General features: G+C 35.4%; 2 protein-coding genes across 5 annotated transcripts; one reads left to right on the forward strand and one right to left on the reverse strand.

Moving 5' to 3' along the window:
* Positions 1–2,062: 2,062 nt before the first annotated feature.
* LOC132064420 (cyprosin-like) lies at positions 2,063–7,839 on the forward strand. Of its 2 annotated transcripts, none has more exons than XM_059457396.1 (14): positions 2,063–2,186; positions 3,559–3,927; positions 3,999–4,059; positions 4,221–4,315; positions 4,410–4,522; positions 4,607–4,775; positions 4,924–4,963; positions 5,436–5,500; positions 5,612–5,725; positions 5,801–5,865; positions 6,035–6,188; positions 6,272–6,391; positions 7,288–7,376; positions 7,562–7,839. In XM_059457396.1, the coding sequence occupies exons 2-14, from the start codon at positions 3,577–3,579 to the stop codon at positions 7,644–7,646; spliced, it is 1,521 nt and encodes a 506-aa protein (XP_059313379.1). In that variant the 5' UTR covers positions 2,063–2,186; positions 3,559–3,576; the 3' UTR covers positions 7,647–7,839. The 2 variants fall into 2 exon arrangements, with proteins under 2 accessions (XP_059313379.1, XP_059313378.1); XM_059457395.1 differs by having other exon boundaries at positions 3,564–3,927.
* Positions 7,840–8,975: 1,136 nt separating this feature from the next.
* LOC132064421 (uncharacterized) lies at positions 8,976–13,819 on the reverse strand. 3 transcript variants are annotated; one of them, XM_059457399.1, is made up of 10 exons: positions 13,631–13,819; positions 13,406–13,493; positions 12,589–12,675; positions 11,843–12,038; positions 11,570–11,724; positions 11,188–11,331; positions 10,953–11,053; positions 10,701–10,854; positions 9,236–9,373; positions 8,976–9,178 (listed from the first exon to the last, which is right to left on the reverse strand). In XM_059457399.1, the coding sequence occupies exons 3-9, from the start codon at positions 12,658–12,660 to the stop codon at positions 9,290–9,292; spliced, it is 906 nt and encodes a 301-aa protein (XP_059313382.1). In that variant the 5' UTR covers positions 12,661–12,675; positions 13,406–13,493; positions 13,631–13,819; the 3' UTR covers positions 8,976–9,178; positions 9,236–9,289. The 3 variants fall into 3 exon arrangements, with proteins under 3 accessions (XP_059313382.1, XP_059313381.1, XP_059313380.1); XM_059457398.1 differs by lacking the exon at positions 13,406–13,493; XM_059457397.1 differs by lacking the exon at positions 13,406–13,493 and having other exon boundaries at positions 13,494–13,819.
* Between the last annotated feature and the right edge of the window lie 597 nt (positions 13,820–14,416).

Consider the following 14,416-nt stretch of genomic DNA (forward strand, 5'->3'; position numbering starts at 1 on the left):
TCATTTTCTAAGAATGCCAAAAAAGAGACTTAGCTTATGAAAAATAATATCCCCTCCGTATTAATTAAGTGTCTTACTTTTCTTTTTAGAAATAATTATAATTATTTTTTAAGGCAACAAAAAATGTAATATTCATAAATAATTATAATCATTTCTAAGATAATAAAATTATAATACTTCCTTTATGTATCAATTTAAGTGTCTTACTTTCTTTATATAAGATTTAGCTTATACTTGCGAAAAAAATACCTCAAATTCGTATCAATTGAAGTGTCTTGCTTTTCTTTTTAGAAAAATAATTTAATCATTTTTAAACCAACCGATGATATAAGATTTAGAAAATAAGTATAATCATTTTCTATGACAACAAAAAAAATATAACACTTAACTTATGCTTCGAAAAAATAATATCCCTCCATGTCAATTTAAGCGTGTTACATTTTTTATAAGAAAATAATTATAATTATCTCCGTATCAATTTAAGTGGCTTATATTTATTTTTTAGAAAATAATTATAATCATTTTCTAAGATAGCCAAAAATAAGACTTAGCTTATGCTTACGAAAAATAACTTCCCCTCCTTATTAATTTAAGTGTCTTACTTTTCTTTTAGAAAACGATTATAATCATTTTTTAAGGCAACCAAAAATATAATATTTAGAAAAGAATTATAACCATTTTCTAAGACAATAAAATTATAATACTTACAATGATGCCATTTGTCAGAAAGGTGGCAACAAAATTATAATACAACAATCTTGTCAGAAATTGTTGAAGCATTGATTAAGGTTAGAAAAATTTGTGTTCACATAGCGCATCTATTTACTGTGCTATGCAAGTTTTTTTCCTTTTTTTTTTAATTTTTATTTTTTTTAAAAGCTCAGGTAACGAATGTTAACGGGAGACGTTAACACCTTTTTACATAACACATAAAAAAGGTGCGTTAAATGTATTTTGGTGTCCTTTTTTTTTTTTTTCTTGGGGTATTTTAGTTCAATTGATTTTTTATTGGGCCATTGTAGTTCCGGACTCCATCTAGTGTTGCCTAAAAGTACACCCTCGTACCCTTAACGAAAAATGACAAATAATAATCTCTCGTGTTTGGGATAAGTTTAAAGCAATCCCTTAAATATATTTTTAAACAATTTTGGTCATCTCAATTTGTCATTATTGAGGTTGAATATGTAATTTTCTAGGATTTTTTTTTTTTTGAGAGAGAGAGAGAGAGAGGAAAAAAAAAAAAAAAGATTCCCTTTGGTACACTTTTCCTCAGTTTGAAGGGAAGTGGATATACCTTTAATTACATATATGAATAAAATAATCCTTGTTACACTTTTTAAGGGAGAAAAAACGCTACCATCATTTCATACATAACAATGCACCATGATTGATATCCCTTTGGCAACATCTTTGGAGGAAATTTCCAGCTGATTTTCGTCAAGCACGCGTGTACATCAAACAAAGAAACTACTATAGTAAATATCTAAGATGAGGTCTAAAAATTTTGAAAATCGATAGAGTTTCTTTGTTGACTAGGCAATTTTCCAATATGATAATGTATTAAAATGTACTCTTCCAATCCTATTTAGTGACCTTGCTAATTTTAAAAGCTGAATGCTACTATTATTTTCTGAAAAACTTTAAGTTCAGATAAATAAATTAATTAATGTTCAAAACAAATTGAAAGGAAAAGAAAAAGAAGAGAGGGGAAGTGCGGCATCCTGGCATACACGTCAACTAAACTAGCATCACTTATTTCTCACCAAACAACGCTAGCCACCAAAAGAAAAAAAAAGGACTTTAGCAAAACAAACGCATAAGAAGTCAAAAATGAAAAACCACGAATAAAGAAACTCTTCAAAAAGTGTCACTGAGCTAAAAGGATATGTAAATTCAGAAAATCCTTGCCAATTAACTTTTCTTTTATATATTTTTTCTTTTTGAATGTTAGGTATTGAAATTTATTCCAAGCACATTTTTGGTACTACTTATAAACAATCTTGATTCACGTGTCAAACAGCATGTGGTCCACTTACTTTAATGTTTGTATAGGACAAGTAGCATAGCAGTATCCATTCCCATAAAATCATAATAATCTTTTCACTCTCTTCTCCATACTTCTTGGTGCTTGCTATCTAAAAGCTTCTTCTCCTACATCTCTGTGTTTCCTTTAGTCAGTCTTTCAGGTTTGACCCTTTAAATATTTATCTTCTTTTTTATGGTTTTTATTTAGCTGTACAAGATGATGATCAGCTTGTGATTTTCCAGTTGGATCTTGATCTTTTTGTTAGTAGAAATAAATAAACTTTTGTACTTTTTTTACTTAGTTCAGACTTGATAATCATCTACTGTCTAGCAGTTTAACTTCTTCTTTTTTTAATTTTTTTTTTCTTTTTCTTGAGTCTAGTTGTTTGACTTGCTTCTTTGTACCCATGCTGTCAATTTATGATTTTTCATTTATTTTCATTTATGTTCTTGGGCTAAAGGGTTGATGATCAGATGGTGATTGTCCTTGAACTAATTCTTGATGTGAAAGAGGAATCTTTAGTCTTTTATACACTCATAAGGAAAAAAAAAAAAAAAGGAAAAAAGAAAGATTTTTTTTTTTTTTTTTAATATTTCTTTAGCTTGGTTAAGGTAGAGCTGCAAAATAACTATCCGAATTTCTGGGTAAAAGTGGCATCTTTTGTGATATCCTAAGTCTTAACAAGCTAAAGGAATAATAGGATGAGCTAAGATTATGTTTGTAGCTGGTGGATGTTTATTTTTAACTGATCTTGGAGCTAACAAATTTCATCTGTTAAGTGATGATAAGCCTTCATGGAAAGTGGACTGTTTCTGGTGTAGGGGATAGTTCAGGACCCTTGGGAAAGCATACCAGTCTTAGCAACCATAATATGCCTTGAGTCTTGGCTTGGTTATTGACCTGAAGGAGATGTAAAATTGGTTTTCGATAATTTTTTATTTTAGTTTGTGATAAATTATAGTAGTAAGTAATACTTTATGAAGGAGATACCGGTTTGAAACTTCAGTGAACGCCTTCCATTGAAAAAAATTGCACGTTTCTGCACTAGTTTCTAGCTTTAGCTTCTTAAATAGTGTATAAAGGCTTGAAAAATGATGTAGGAGTTGCAATTAAATTTAAAAGAAGATTATCTAGGGTATATGCTGTTTTCCGCTTTCTATGTTGTTGTGCAGGAACGTTACATGTGCACAAAATTACATAAAAATCACTAAGAAAAAAGCTCCTAATCAATAGATCAATCTGTAACCTGGTCATGGTAATTAGGGGAAAAGTTGTGATTCTCAAGATATGGTATACAAACATATATGCATCATCTTTTTTATTTAATGAGAGCGTGATATCTGTGAAAATTTTGAATCAACATATGCATGGACACAGATTTGACTGGTTCTCCTTCTGCATCTTTGCTGAAGTGTTTTTTTTTTTTTTTAAATTTTTATTACTGTTGGTTAAGTTAAGCTTTCTCTTCTGTTAAGACAAGATTATCACCTTGTGGAAAACTAAAAATCCCTGTTTACTGTCTGGTGTTGTAGTGCAGGCATTCTGCAAACATGGAAAATAAGCATCTCTGTGCTGCTCTTGTTTTATGGGCCATTGCATGTTTTGTACTTCCGGCTTCCTCTGATGATTTTCTTAGAATTGGTTTGAAGAAGCACCGCTTGGACGTTAATAGCATAAATGCTGCAAGAGCAGCCAGACTCCAAGACAGGTATGGGAAGCATCTGAATGGCATAGAAAAAAAATCGGGTGACTCAGATTTAGATATAGTCCCCTTAAAGAACTACTTGGATGCCCAATATTATGGAGAGATTGGTGTTGGTTCACCTCCTCAGAAATTCAAAGTTATCTTTGATACTGGAAGTTCTAACCTCTGGGTCCCATCATCAAGATGCTACTTCTCTGTAAGTTGTGCTCTTTTTTATTCCTTCACTGGTTTATCAGAACTTTTTCCTTAAATTTGAAATGCTCTCAGGTTGCATGCTGGTTCCACTCCAAGTACAAGGCGAGCAAGTCCAGTACATATTCAAGAAATGGTGATCATCATGTTCCTTTGTAACTGAGTATCTTTGTTTTTTATTTATACTTATTGATCACCAAGTGATTTTTATTTTATTATATCAAGTTGCAGGGCCAGTTATGATGTGGTTTTTCTTTTGATGGTTCTGATTGTATTTTACTGTTTGTTATGATCTAGGGGAATCTTGCTCAATCCGTTATGGAACTGGTTCAATCTCTGGCTATTTCAGTCAAGATAATGTTCAAGTTGGTGATCTTGTAGTCAAAGATCAGGTGAATACTTGTTTGGCAACTGGTTCTAGAACATATCATAATATGACCCTCTCTGGTTACCAAGTGATGACAATTCTGCATCAATTTTTTTTAGGTGTTTATTGAAGCAACACGAGAACCAAGTATTACATTTATAATTGCGAAGTTTGATGGTATACTAGGACTTGGTTTCCAGGAAATTTGTGTTGGAAATGCTACACCCGTCTGGTAGTTACTCTGCAATTTAGGCATTCAGTTCAGTTTCTTGTCAGCTTATGGAGTCTGACTGTCTTACTTCTGATCTGCATCTAGGTACAACATGGTGGGGCAAGGTCTTGTAAAAGAGCCCGTCTTCTCTTTCTGGTTTAACCGTGATGCAAATGCAAAAGAGGGAGGTGAACTTGTTTTTGGTGGAGTTGATACAAAGCACTTCAAGGGTAATCATACTTATGTTCCTTTGACTCAGAAGGGCTACTGGCAGGTACTTGAATGCTTTCTGTATGCTCTTTTCTTCTACATCCGTTGCATGCTGGTTTCGTTGGGGGTGTGTATGCACGTTGGTGGTGCAATCTAAAAGCAGCTATTTGTTAATGCTATCCTTCATCAATTATTTTCCTTTGCCTTTTCAGTTTAATATGGGAGATTTCTTAATCGGCAACGCATCAACAGGTGAGTCTTTCTGCTAATGCAAGGAATGTATATTTTACTCATTTTCTAATGTTGAGGAACAGGTATTTCCCATCTAATCCCATGTAATCATCTAAACAACTGCTAATAGGGAGTAGATTATCACATGCAAGAAATGGAGATTTCCCTCAAATTTGTATGTCAGAAAATATACATTTCCTGCGGTCCTTTACAGCAACTAAATGTGGAAAGTTTCCTAAGATGCATCTGTTGTCTTTGTGCCTCCACTGCTTTTAAGACAGTAACTTACTGTTATCCAGTTTTGATGAGTTGTACACAGACATGTAGCATATAAGAAATCCTTGCCCCCGCCCCCACCCCCCTCCACCTTACGGCTGAAAATTTACTATTGTTCTGAAATGAGGTATATCATCTCTCTTTAAGGAAAATTTATGGGACTCTAATCCAGAGAATAAGTGTTTTAAGTTCAGGTCATGTTGTTTCTCCATTTCAGGTTATTGTGCAGATGGTTGTGCTGCTATTGTGGATTCTGGAACATCACTTCTTGCTGGTCCAACAGTATGTTCTATTATCTTTATCTTACTCAGTTAAAACCTTCAAGAGTTGTATACTCTTGGACTATCTCTTTATTTGAAACAATAATTTTAACTTCTGACAAATCAACTTCAGACTATCGTAACACAACTCAACCATGCCATTGGAGCAGAAGGAATAGTTAGCATGGAATGCAAAACTATTGTTTCACAGTATGGCGAGATGATCTGGGACTTACTAGTATCAGGGGTCGGTTCTTGTTCCCTCTTTTGTTTATTTCATACTTCAGCGTGCTTGTGGATAAGACGTTACTATGATCTGCAGGTGAGACCTGATCAAGTTTGTTCACAAGCAGGTTTATGTTATCTTGATGGAGCTCAGCATGTGAGGTACCACCTCCCCTTCTGTATTGCAATCCAACAGGATTACATTCTTTAGTACGATGAGCATAAAACTTGAGAATGTTGTTTTATTACTTAGGCTCCAGATTAACTGTTTAGTCCTTTAATTGCTATGCTGGATGTGATTCACCTAATGTTTGAACCAAATTTGTTGCAGCTCTAATATCAGAACTGTAGTTGAAAGGGAAACTGAAGGAAGTTCTGTTGGTGAAGCACCATTGTGCACTGCCTGTGAAATGGCAGTTGTTTGGATGCAGAACCAGCTCAAACAGAAGGAGACAAAAGAGAGAGTCCTAGAGTATGTGGATCAGGTAAAAGTTACAACTTAATCTGCTGTTAGAAGCCAATAAGTAGCGTATCACATCGTCATAATATTAAAGCTTTGGTTTTACAGCTTTGTTCAAAATTACCAAGTCCAATGGGAGAATCCGTAATCGACTGCAACAGCATCTCATCCATGCCAAATATTACGTTCACCATCACAGATAAAGCTTTTGTGCTCACTCCAGAACAGGTTCCATTCCACTCGTTCGTAGTTCATGTTCATTCATTGAATACTGAAGTACATCTACATACATATGTGGCATATAACCGTAGAATTGCACCCCGTTTTTTGTCATCTTGATTTCTGTAAATCAGAAAGCAACCACAGAATCCTCTAGTTCTAGTTCTGACCTACATAAATATTGTTAATCACCATCAGAGTCTGTAAAAACTACTTATTTGCTTAAGAGATTCTCACTAATCAACTGGAAAACAGCTGCCTATTTGCTTAAATAGTAGTAATTGTATCCTGAACGCTAGTGTTATCTGCTTAAATAGTAAATACACCCTGAACTCTGAAGTCTGAGTTGCTCATGAAGAATAGGTTTAAGGACAAGTGACCTGCACTTGCTGAATTGCTTGAACATAAAATGCAGTGGCAGAAGGCTGCTCTGTTGTTGAATCAATATCAATTTGCTTGTCTTTTTGGTCGGTATTGTGGAAAGAAGGTGGTTTAGTGTCTTATTTTCAATGAAGTAGAAAGTCATCCCTGCAGTTATCTGTTAGTTAACTAATAATAATATGATATTAAAAAAAAAAAAAAAAAAAAATCTACTAATATATTATGATGGATATGCTAGCAAGAACACATCACTGAACTCTGCTATAATAAAGTAATTCAAGAGCAATGTCGAGTCCGAAATTATAAAGGAATGTTTGGGATAACAAGATTGTAAAAAGGAAAGAAAGAAGAACTAATTTCAGAAAGAACTGTGATTTCTAATAAAGGAGCAATTTTACTTGACAAAATGTAATCAAGACCAAATTGCTGTGTAACATTTGTTATGAAACTGCCTTTAATACAGCCTTTTTTTTTTTTTTTTGACAACTTTAATACACCTGTTAACGAACAACTTTTGTTGACAGTATATTCTTAAAACCGGAGAAGGGGCTGCTAAAATTTGTATCAGTGGATTTGCTGCTCTGGATGTGCCACCACCTCGCGGTCCTCTTTGGTATGTTATCCTTGCACTTACAAACATCAAGAGTAAATGTGGACTACACTCATACTACCACATTACTCTAAGCAAAAACTACAGAATCACGTTTCAGACAAAACACAACACTTTCCACTTCGTTTTCATGCAGCTAATATATGTTTCTGCTCTCCTAAAATGAATATTCACATGTGTACTTGCAGGATTCTTGGAGATGTATTCATGGGGCCGTATCACACTGTCTTTGACTTTGGTAAATCCCGCGTGGGTTTTGCTGAAGCCGTGTAATAGCCTTTCTTTGTAGTTACACGCCACTAGTTACTTCGTAGAATGATGGAAGTATTGTAAAGAGATAAGGATACTGCTATGTTATTGTGTTGTATCTGACCATAATATGGCATACTAGTTTTCTCTGTGTATGACTTTCAAATGCTAGTAGAGTCGATGAGATGCAAGATACATAATTATTCCCTTGTTTCAATTTCCAACAAGTGATGCAACTTATCAGGATATGATATATCTGACGCTGATGATACGTCATTGCAAGAATACTCCAAACGGTCTACTTGTTTGGATTTTTTTGACTAAATACTTCGAATAGATTTATGTCGAATGCTGTATGAGAATGTTCGGATAGTTTTTTGAAATCTTAGGTAAAAGTTTTTGGGATGGACCAACAATGAAAGCAGATTAATAACTTCCAAACTATTCTTTTCTCACTTCAACTTTAAATCTTTGTTTTTCAACCTCTAGCAAATATTGTACAAAATGCTTACCATATCTGGGATGAAACATACGCTAGCTATGCACAAGGTCAAGGACGGTGGTACATATTCTACCGGAGACTAGTTCTTGTGGAACTGAAACAAGTGACAGCCTCACACAATTAAGAGCAATCACATAAACTGCATTCGACAACTTTCGTTGAGGAGTTGTTTGGGTTAATCCCTCTGGATAGATAGGATATAATGAGGGGATATTGGGTGCCAGATCAATCCTTGTCCAACGTTTGTATTCAGGACTAGATGTCGGATAACCGACCCAGTGGTATCCAAGTCCGATTTACTGCGGAAACACCCTTATTTAAAGAGATAAAAATTTTCCCCCCTTATTTAAAGAGAAAAAAATCTCTCTTTTATCATCCATTTTGTGCCTTCTAAAATACCAGTAACCACCTTCAAACATAATCTCCTTGAAAGGATTGAAGTTTTAACTTAAATCTTTTTTAGGGAACGCAAAATTTTGGGATATTATGGAAGATGAAATAAACGTACAGAGCAAGCAAAGGAACCTACATGAAAATAGAAAGAGAAAAAAGGCCAAGAAGAATTAAGATGCAATAAATCAGGTCCTCCCCTAACCTTCCTCAGATAGACAAACGGGACATTTTGCCTACTAAACAAAGTGAGGCTACTCTCAAAATTACAAACTCACCTCTCCATCCTTCTGAGAATTGAATTATAGTTCCGAGTTACTCACACCTCTCCATCCTTCTGAGAATTGAATTATAGTTCCGAGTTATTAATCCACTCGAAGTCACTGATTTTTCAATCCTGTTTTTCTTTTCCTTTAATATTCACGTAGCCAGCACTTGATGACAGAATCAAAGGGCAAAAATACAATGTAAAACACAATTTTTGGCTCATAAATCTCTCGTCTAACATGTTCAGAATCAAAGAAATATAGAGTACATGGTATCTATCTATCATGTCCGCTCAGGGGACAAACATCCTCCAGTCATGACATCAAAAAACGGATTACAATGTACAAGTCGACATAATACACAGCTACGCAACATCAGAAAATTCATTCAGGTATCTTTCATGCATTGGTCTTCACTGACGCGGTGACACCAGGCTTGTGTAGATGCACTGTTATTCATACATTGGTCTTCACTGACGCGGTGACACCAGTCTTGTGTAGATGCACTGTTACTCCTCGTCACTCTCATTGCTGAAGACGGATGCAACAGTTACTTTTGGCTTCTTTGCGGATTTGTTAACCAAGGTTGTCACCTAATGGAGAGGGGGTGGGGGGACAAGTGCAGGATCAGCTATAGATCAACAAAATCATTCGCCAGAGAACTAAAAGAAGAAAAGATAAAAGAAAATCACTTGTTTTCTTTTCCTGTCCAGAAACAGGTAAATGACAACTTGAGTAGAGTTGAAGCAGGTGTTCACATTAATGATAATTAGATGCCATCATCTTCTCTCCTCTCTCCGAGTATGTTTCAGGGACAGCAGGGAGAGGCAACATATGCACCCCAAGACAATTAACCAGACAGTATATCTCACAATGCGTTCCACATATCTAAGAGGTCTGTGAAATAAGGAAATCCTACTTTCATATAATAGTAGCATAATTTATCTTTTCTATTAGAGGGGTAATCCACATGGACAGTAATCATAATCCACTAGGAAAATCCTGTGCGGGTTGCATAATAGTTCTACAGGGTCTCACAACCAACCTAGCAAGTTCACAAGGGAACTGAACAAATCAATTGGGTACTCCTAGTGGTCAATGAAGTGGTGGAGAACCATGAGGTCTCAGGTTCAAATCACAAAGGGGACGAAAAACACTAAGTGATCTCTATTAATCTGGCTAAGCCTGGACAATCGACACCACGTCATGAAAAAATAAATAAAAATCGGGTGATCCCTAACTAACCTGTGAATCTCGCTGTATATATGCTTTAGAAGCTAATTCACAACGAATAGAGAATAACTACTCGAACACAAAAACTTGTGTCATAATACCCAACCGTGATCTTAGAATTATTTAGCAGTTAAGCATGTTTCCGGTATGCTTCTTAAAGTAGCATATTATGATGTAGTAGTGAGAGAAGGGATATAGGGTACTATCTGTCCATGCTGCTTACACAAACTGAACTTTTTGAAAAAACATTGTGGAAGAGGCAGGAATCTGACATTACCACAAAATGTCCAGTCAGACAAACCATGGGGCCTTAATTGAATGTCCTTAAAGGAATACATGCTCCGATTACAGGCACACAAACAACCCTGACCTGTTGCTCTGTCCCCCCCTCTCCCCCTCTCTCACATATATACAAGTGCATGCATACACTCACACATACATTTTTTTACTTTGATCTCTAGCACTCAAGTACTTAACTTTTTGCTCACTGCGCTGAAATAGTGAAGGAAAGGAGTTCAGAGCACAAACTGAACAACAAAGTCATGAAGTGTCTTATTTCTCTCTCAACATTTCTAATTAAGGAATAGAAGTTTCTAATATCTCCTTGCACCGAGTTAAAAAGCAAAAAAAGAAAAAATAAAGTGACCAAAAATAGCTGAGATAATCGGGTAATCTAACTGTAAATACCTTTGATGAGCCTCCTTTCGCAGAAAACCCAAACTTCAAAGCCTTCCTCTGATCTTGATCGGCAAGAGCAGTTGCAGTTCTAACCATGGAGGGGGCTGGAATGTTTCCTGCTTCCTCCGGTGTTTGCTGTTCTTGCTGCTTCTTATTGGCAGTCCTAGTATCAGTAAAAGCAAAGACAGATCATAAGAAAGAAAACACATACCACCACATCAGAAAATACATGCAGAATGGCTCGAATAGGAAATATCATACATTTGGGCGAATTTTGCCATCTCCCTCTCTTGACGTTGCTGTTCTCTTTTCTGCCTATCGTCACGGCTACTTCCATGCATTTCTCTCATTTCCTTGAAGCGCTAGAATAGTAATAGAAGATTAGGTAAGCCACAATGGAGTGGAATGAAGATAATAAACTTTTTCCCGAGGGATAACGATGAAGATAAATATCAAAGAACTGAAAAATATTTTGAGATTTTAGGAAAACGATTACCTTCCTGTGGTTATGATCATACGAACTTAGGTGAGCTTCAAACTCCATTGCTAATTTATATTGCTTGTTGCATAGCTCACAATAGAAAGTCTTGCGTATTTCCTTCACCTCCGTTTCAATTTTGTGCTCGCGTTCTGCTAAAACCTGGATTTTCATAATGTGCAGGAAGCAGGCAGTAGAAGCCACCAGGTAATAAAAACTGCACGAAATTCTCAAGATCTTCCAAAGTTGGTATCCTCTTATATACCATTCCCATCAAAAGACATACATATATGCTATATGCTGCCTTCTGTTATTAGTATGTTTCAGGAAAAGTAAAGTATCAAACACAAATAGTCTAGTGCAACATATATAACAGCTACCTAAAGTGTAAAAGGCATACCTCCCGCTTTTTGGCAAGTTCCTCAGTCTCCTCAAGCTCAATATCAAGCTTACGCCGTTGAATATTTTCTTCTGCTGTAAAAAAATCATCTTCCTCTTGCTTTCCGATCCCCAACTTTGGGTCTCGCATCCCTGATTTTATTGGCTCAGTAATTCCTAGTCCCAAAAAGGAAGGAATTAATCAGAACTACTTAATGCGCATGGATACATTGCAGTAAATGTAACTTAAGAAGGTAGAAATTATATTCAAGCAGTTTTGCACAAATAACCTTACCTTGCTCATTTTTCCCAAGACCCTTCCCTTTCCAACCCATCTTCTGAAGAAGCTTGAATCCAATGTTAGAGGATGTCAACTGCGTGTCTAAAGATGCTTGTTCCACATTTTCCAGGTCTACGTTTTCTGTTGGTCTATGATTAATAGGAAGGCGAAAATCTTCAGCGAGATCCTCTAGAATAGAAGCCTCATCTGCCTATGTTTCAAAAAGTTGAGATACAACTTTATTAATTAAAATAGCTTAAGATCAAGATTGTCCATGTAGTAAAACTGCACAAGTCATGTGAGAACATAGCAGAGTTGAAATAAACTAAAATTCATAAGCATCCTTAGTTACAAGTAAGTTGACTACAAAAGCACCTATGATATTTTATCTTACTTCTATTCTTTCAACAACAACAACAACACACCCAGTGTAATCCCACAGGTGGGGTCTGGGAACTTACTTTTATTCTTTAAAAACCAAAAAAAAAAAAAACAAGGAGAAAGAAAAATGCTTGAACTGCATTAATATGTTTCCAGATTGCAAAGTATCTTCATACTATTAGAAGTCATCCTAACTGATTTGCTAAATTAGATTGAAGAGAAAGTAATAGGAAAAAAACCAATAAAGTGGAAATAAACGAGAGATCCGCGGTATCAATTAAGCAATTACTAGTAAATTATAACTTATAAAATTCTAATTACGTCGAATAAAGGAATTAGCCAAGTCACAAAGCAAGTACAATCAGTATTCTAGCTCTTACCTCTTCCATTTCTTGCTGGCGTTTATCTCTCATACGCATGTCTGGCCTACCATTGAACCATCTATCATCCATACCTATATGATATCACTATTCACGCAAAGCAAACAACAAAGTTACTTACCAGCAGAACTAGTGTACAAAAAGAAAGAAACTGTTGGACATAAGTAAACAAAGTGAGAGAGTGACAAAAATGAACCAAGTCTAAAATCCGTAATGCGTAAAAGGTCACATGGTCCCTTCTACCATGTTATATAAGCACATTACGCACAGTCTATTAAGTAGTTAAGAAGCTTTGGTATGACATAAAATTTTCAGACGAAATCATTTTCTAGTATTATATAGTTGAAATAAATAATTTCCTCGACTATCTCAACTCTTTACCAACTGAAAAAATGATTTAGAAAATGGTTTCCTGGCTAAATAATTTTTCATTTTAAGAACATTACACGCAGTCTATTAGTTAAGATGCTTTTGGTATAGCATAGAACGTCTTGAAGAAATCATATTCTAGTGTTACATAGTTGAAATAAATAATTTCCTCGAAAAGTATCTCAACTCTTTGCCAACTGAAAATATGATATAGAAAATATTTTACCTGGCTAAATCATTTAAACTAGACATTTTACGCTAGTGTTTAATCAATCAGATGGAAGAGACCACAAATCTCATTAAACAATCAAAATCAACAAAGAGAACATTGCATAACAAAATACAAGTACTAGAAGCCTACAGTAAAAACACCTACAGTAGCAATATGTTTGTACATGATACAAATTAATCAAATAAGTAAAAGAAGCCTTCCTTAAAACGAACTTACTTTTCAACGATTTATTAGGGGTTTGCTGGTACAATTTTAAAGGTCTACGAAAGGTAAATAAAACACGAATAACGAAGAAAATTGATACCTGATTCAAAGAAAACTGGTTTTGGAGTAGAGAAGAATCAGTGTTAGCTCCACAATTAAGGATTAAGGGCGTTTGTTTGATTGAAAGACAAAAGGCAAGAATCTAGGGTTAAGCTTACCCAATAGGAACACAATTACCTTGAGATCTTGCCACGTTGTTGGTCTGATGGGTGAAATATTTTCGGGTCGTAAAGTTCGATCCGTTTTGGCCCAAATATCACAACCCGGAAAAACAGTTCCTTTTTTTTTTTTTTTTTTTTTTTGAGCTTTCTTTTCCTTTTTATTCTTTTTGGAAGAAGGACCAGAGATGGGAGAACTTTGAGAGAGGAGGAAAAAGAAACACTTGATTGAATTCAAATGTTACACGTAAAATACAAACGGCAATTTGCGCGATTGGCCTTATTCGGGGTGGTCTTTAATTTTTGGCCCTCAAATTGCTGGTCTTTAACTTTTATCCTTTTAATAAGGCTGAGGTTTTGGGGTAACCCCGACTAATTAAAAAAAAAAAAAAAATCGCAAAAAGCGAGTTGCGTAAAAATTAGGCTCAAAAAAGTTAGGCGATAGACCTAAGTTTTTTTAAGGCAAACTTTTGCCCAAAAGTTAGGTAAAGGCCTTAAGGCCTAAGAGGCCTAATTTTGGGCAAATGTTAGGCCTTAAGGCAGAGGTTCCGCGAAAGCGTTGCCTTGCAAGGTTCTTGGGTTCGAATCCAGAACCTCGGGATAATTTCGACCACTTTTTTAAGTGAAGGGCAAAAATTAAAGACCAGCGCCTTTGAAGGGAAATCCACACAAAAAAAATGAAATACAAGGTAGTAATAGCTGAAGTAAGTTTAATAGCCCAGTCCGCTAGTGATATTGTCCGATTTAGGTTTAGGCCCGCACTGCTTTAAAACGCATCACTGGGATTTAAGGCATGTTTTCTTGT

Source organism: Lycium ferocissimum, chromosome 7 (genome assembly GCF_029784015.1).
Source record: "Lycium ferocissimum isolate CSIRO_LF1 chromosome 7, AGI_CSIRO_Lferr_CH_V1, whole genome shotgun sequence".
NCBI classification, from domain to species: domain Eukaryota; kingdom Viridiplantae; phylum Streptophyta; class Magnoliopsida; order Solanales; family Solanaceae; genus Lycium; species Lycium ferocissimum.

Coding starts and splice junctions, on each gene's coding strand:
- LOC132064420 (XM_059457396.1), top strand. CDS start 3,577: ATGGAAAATAAGCATCTCTGTGCTGCTCTTGTTTTATGGGCCATTGCA. Junction 5,866..6,034: donor GATGGAGCTCAGCATGTGAG/GTACCACCTCCC, acceptor AATTTGTTGCAG/CTCTAATATCAGAACTGTAG. Junction 6,189..6,271: donor TCCTAGAGTATGTGGATCAG/GTAAAAGTTACA, acceptor TTGGTTTTACAG/CTTTGTTCAAAATTACCAAG.
- LOC132064421 (XM_059457398.1), bottom strand. CDS start 12,660: ATGGATGATAGATGGTTCAATGGTAGGCCAGACATGCGTATGAGAGAT. Junction 11,725..11,842: donor TCTTGGGAAAAATGAGCAAG/GTAAGGTTATTT, acceptor TTTTGGGACTAG/GAATTACTGAGCCAATAAAA. Junction 11,332..11,569: donor AACTTGCCAAAAAGCGGGAG/GTATGCCTTTTA, acceptor ATGAAAATCCAG/GTTTTAGCAGAACGCGAGCA.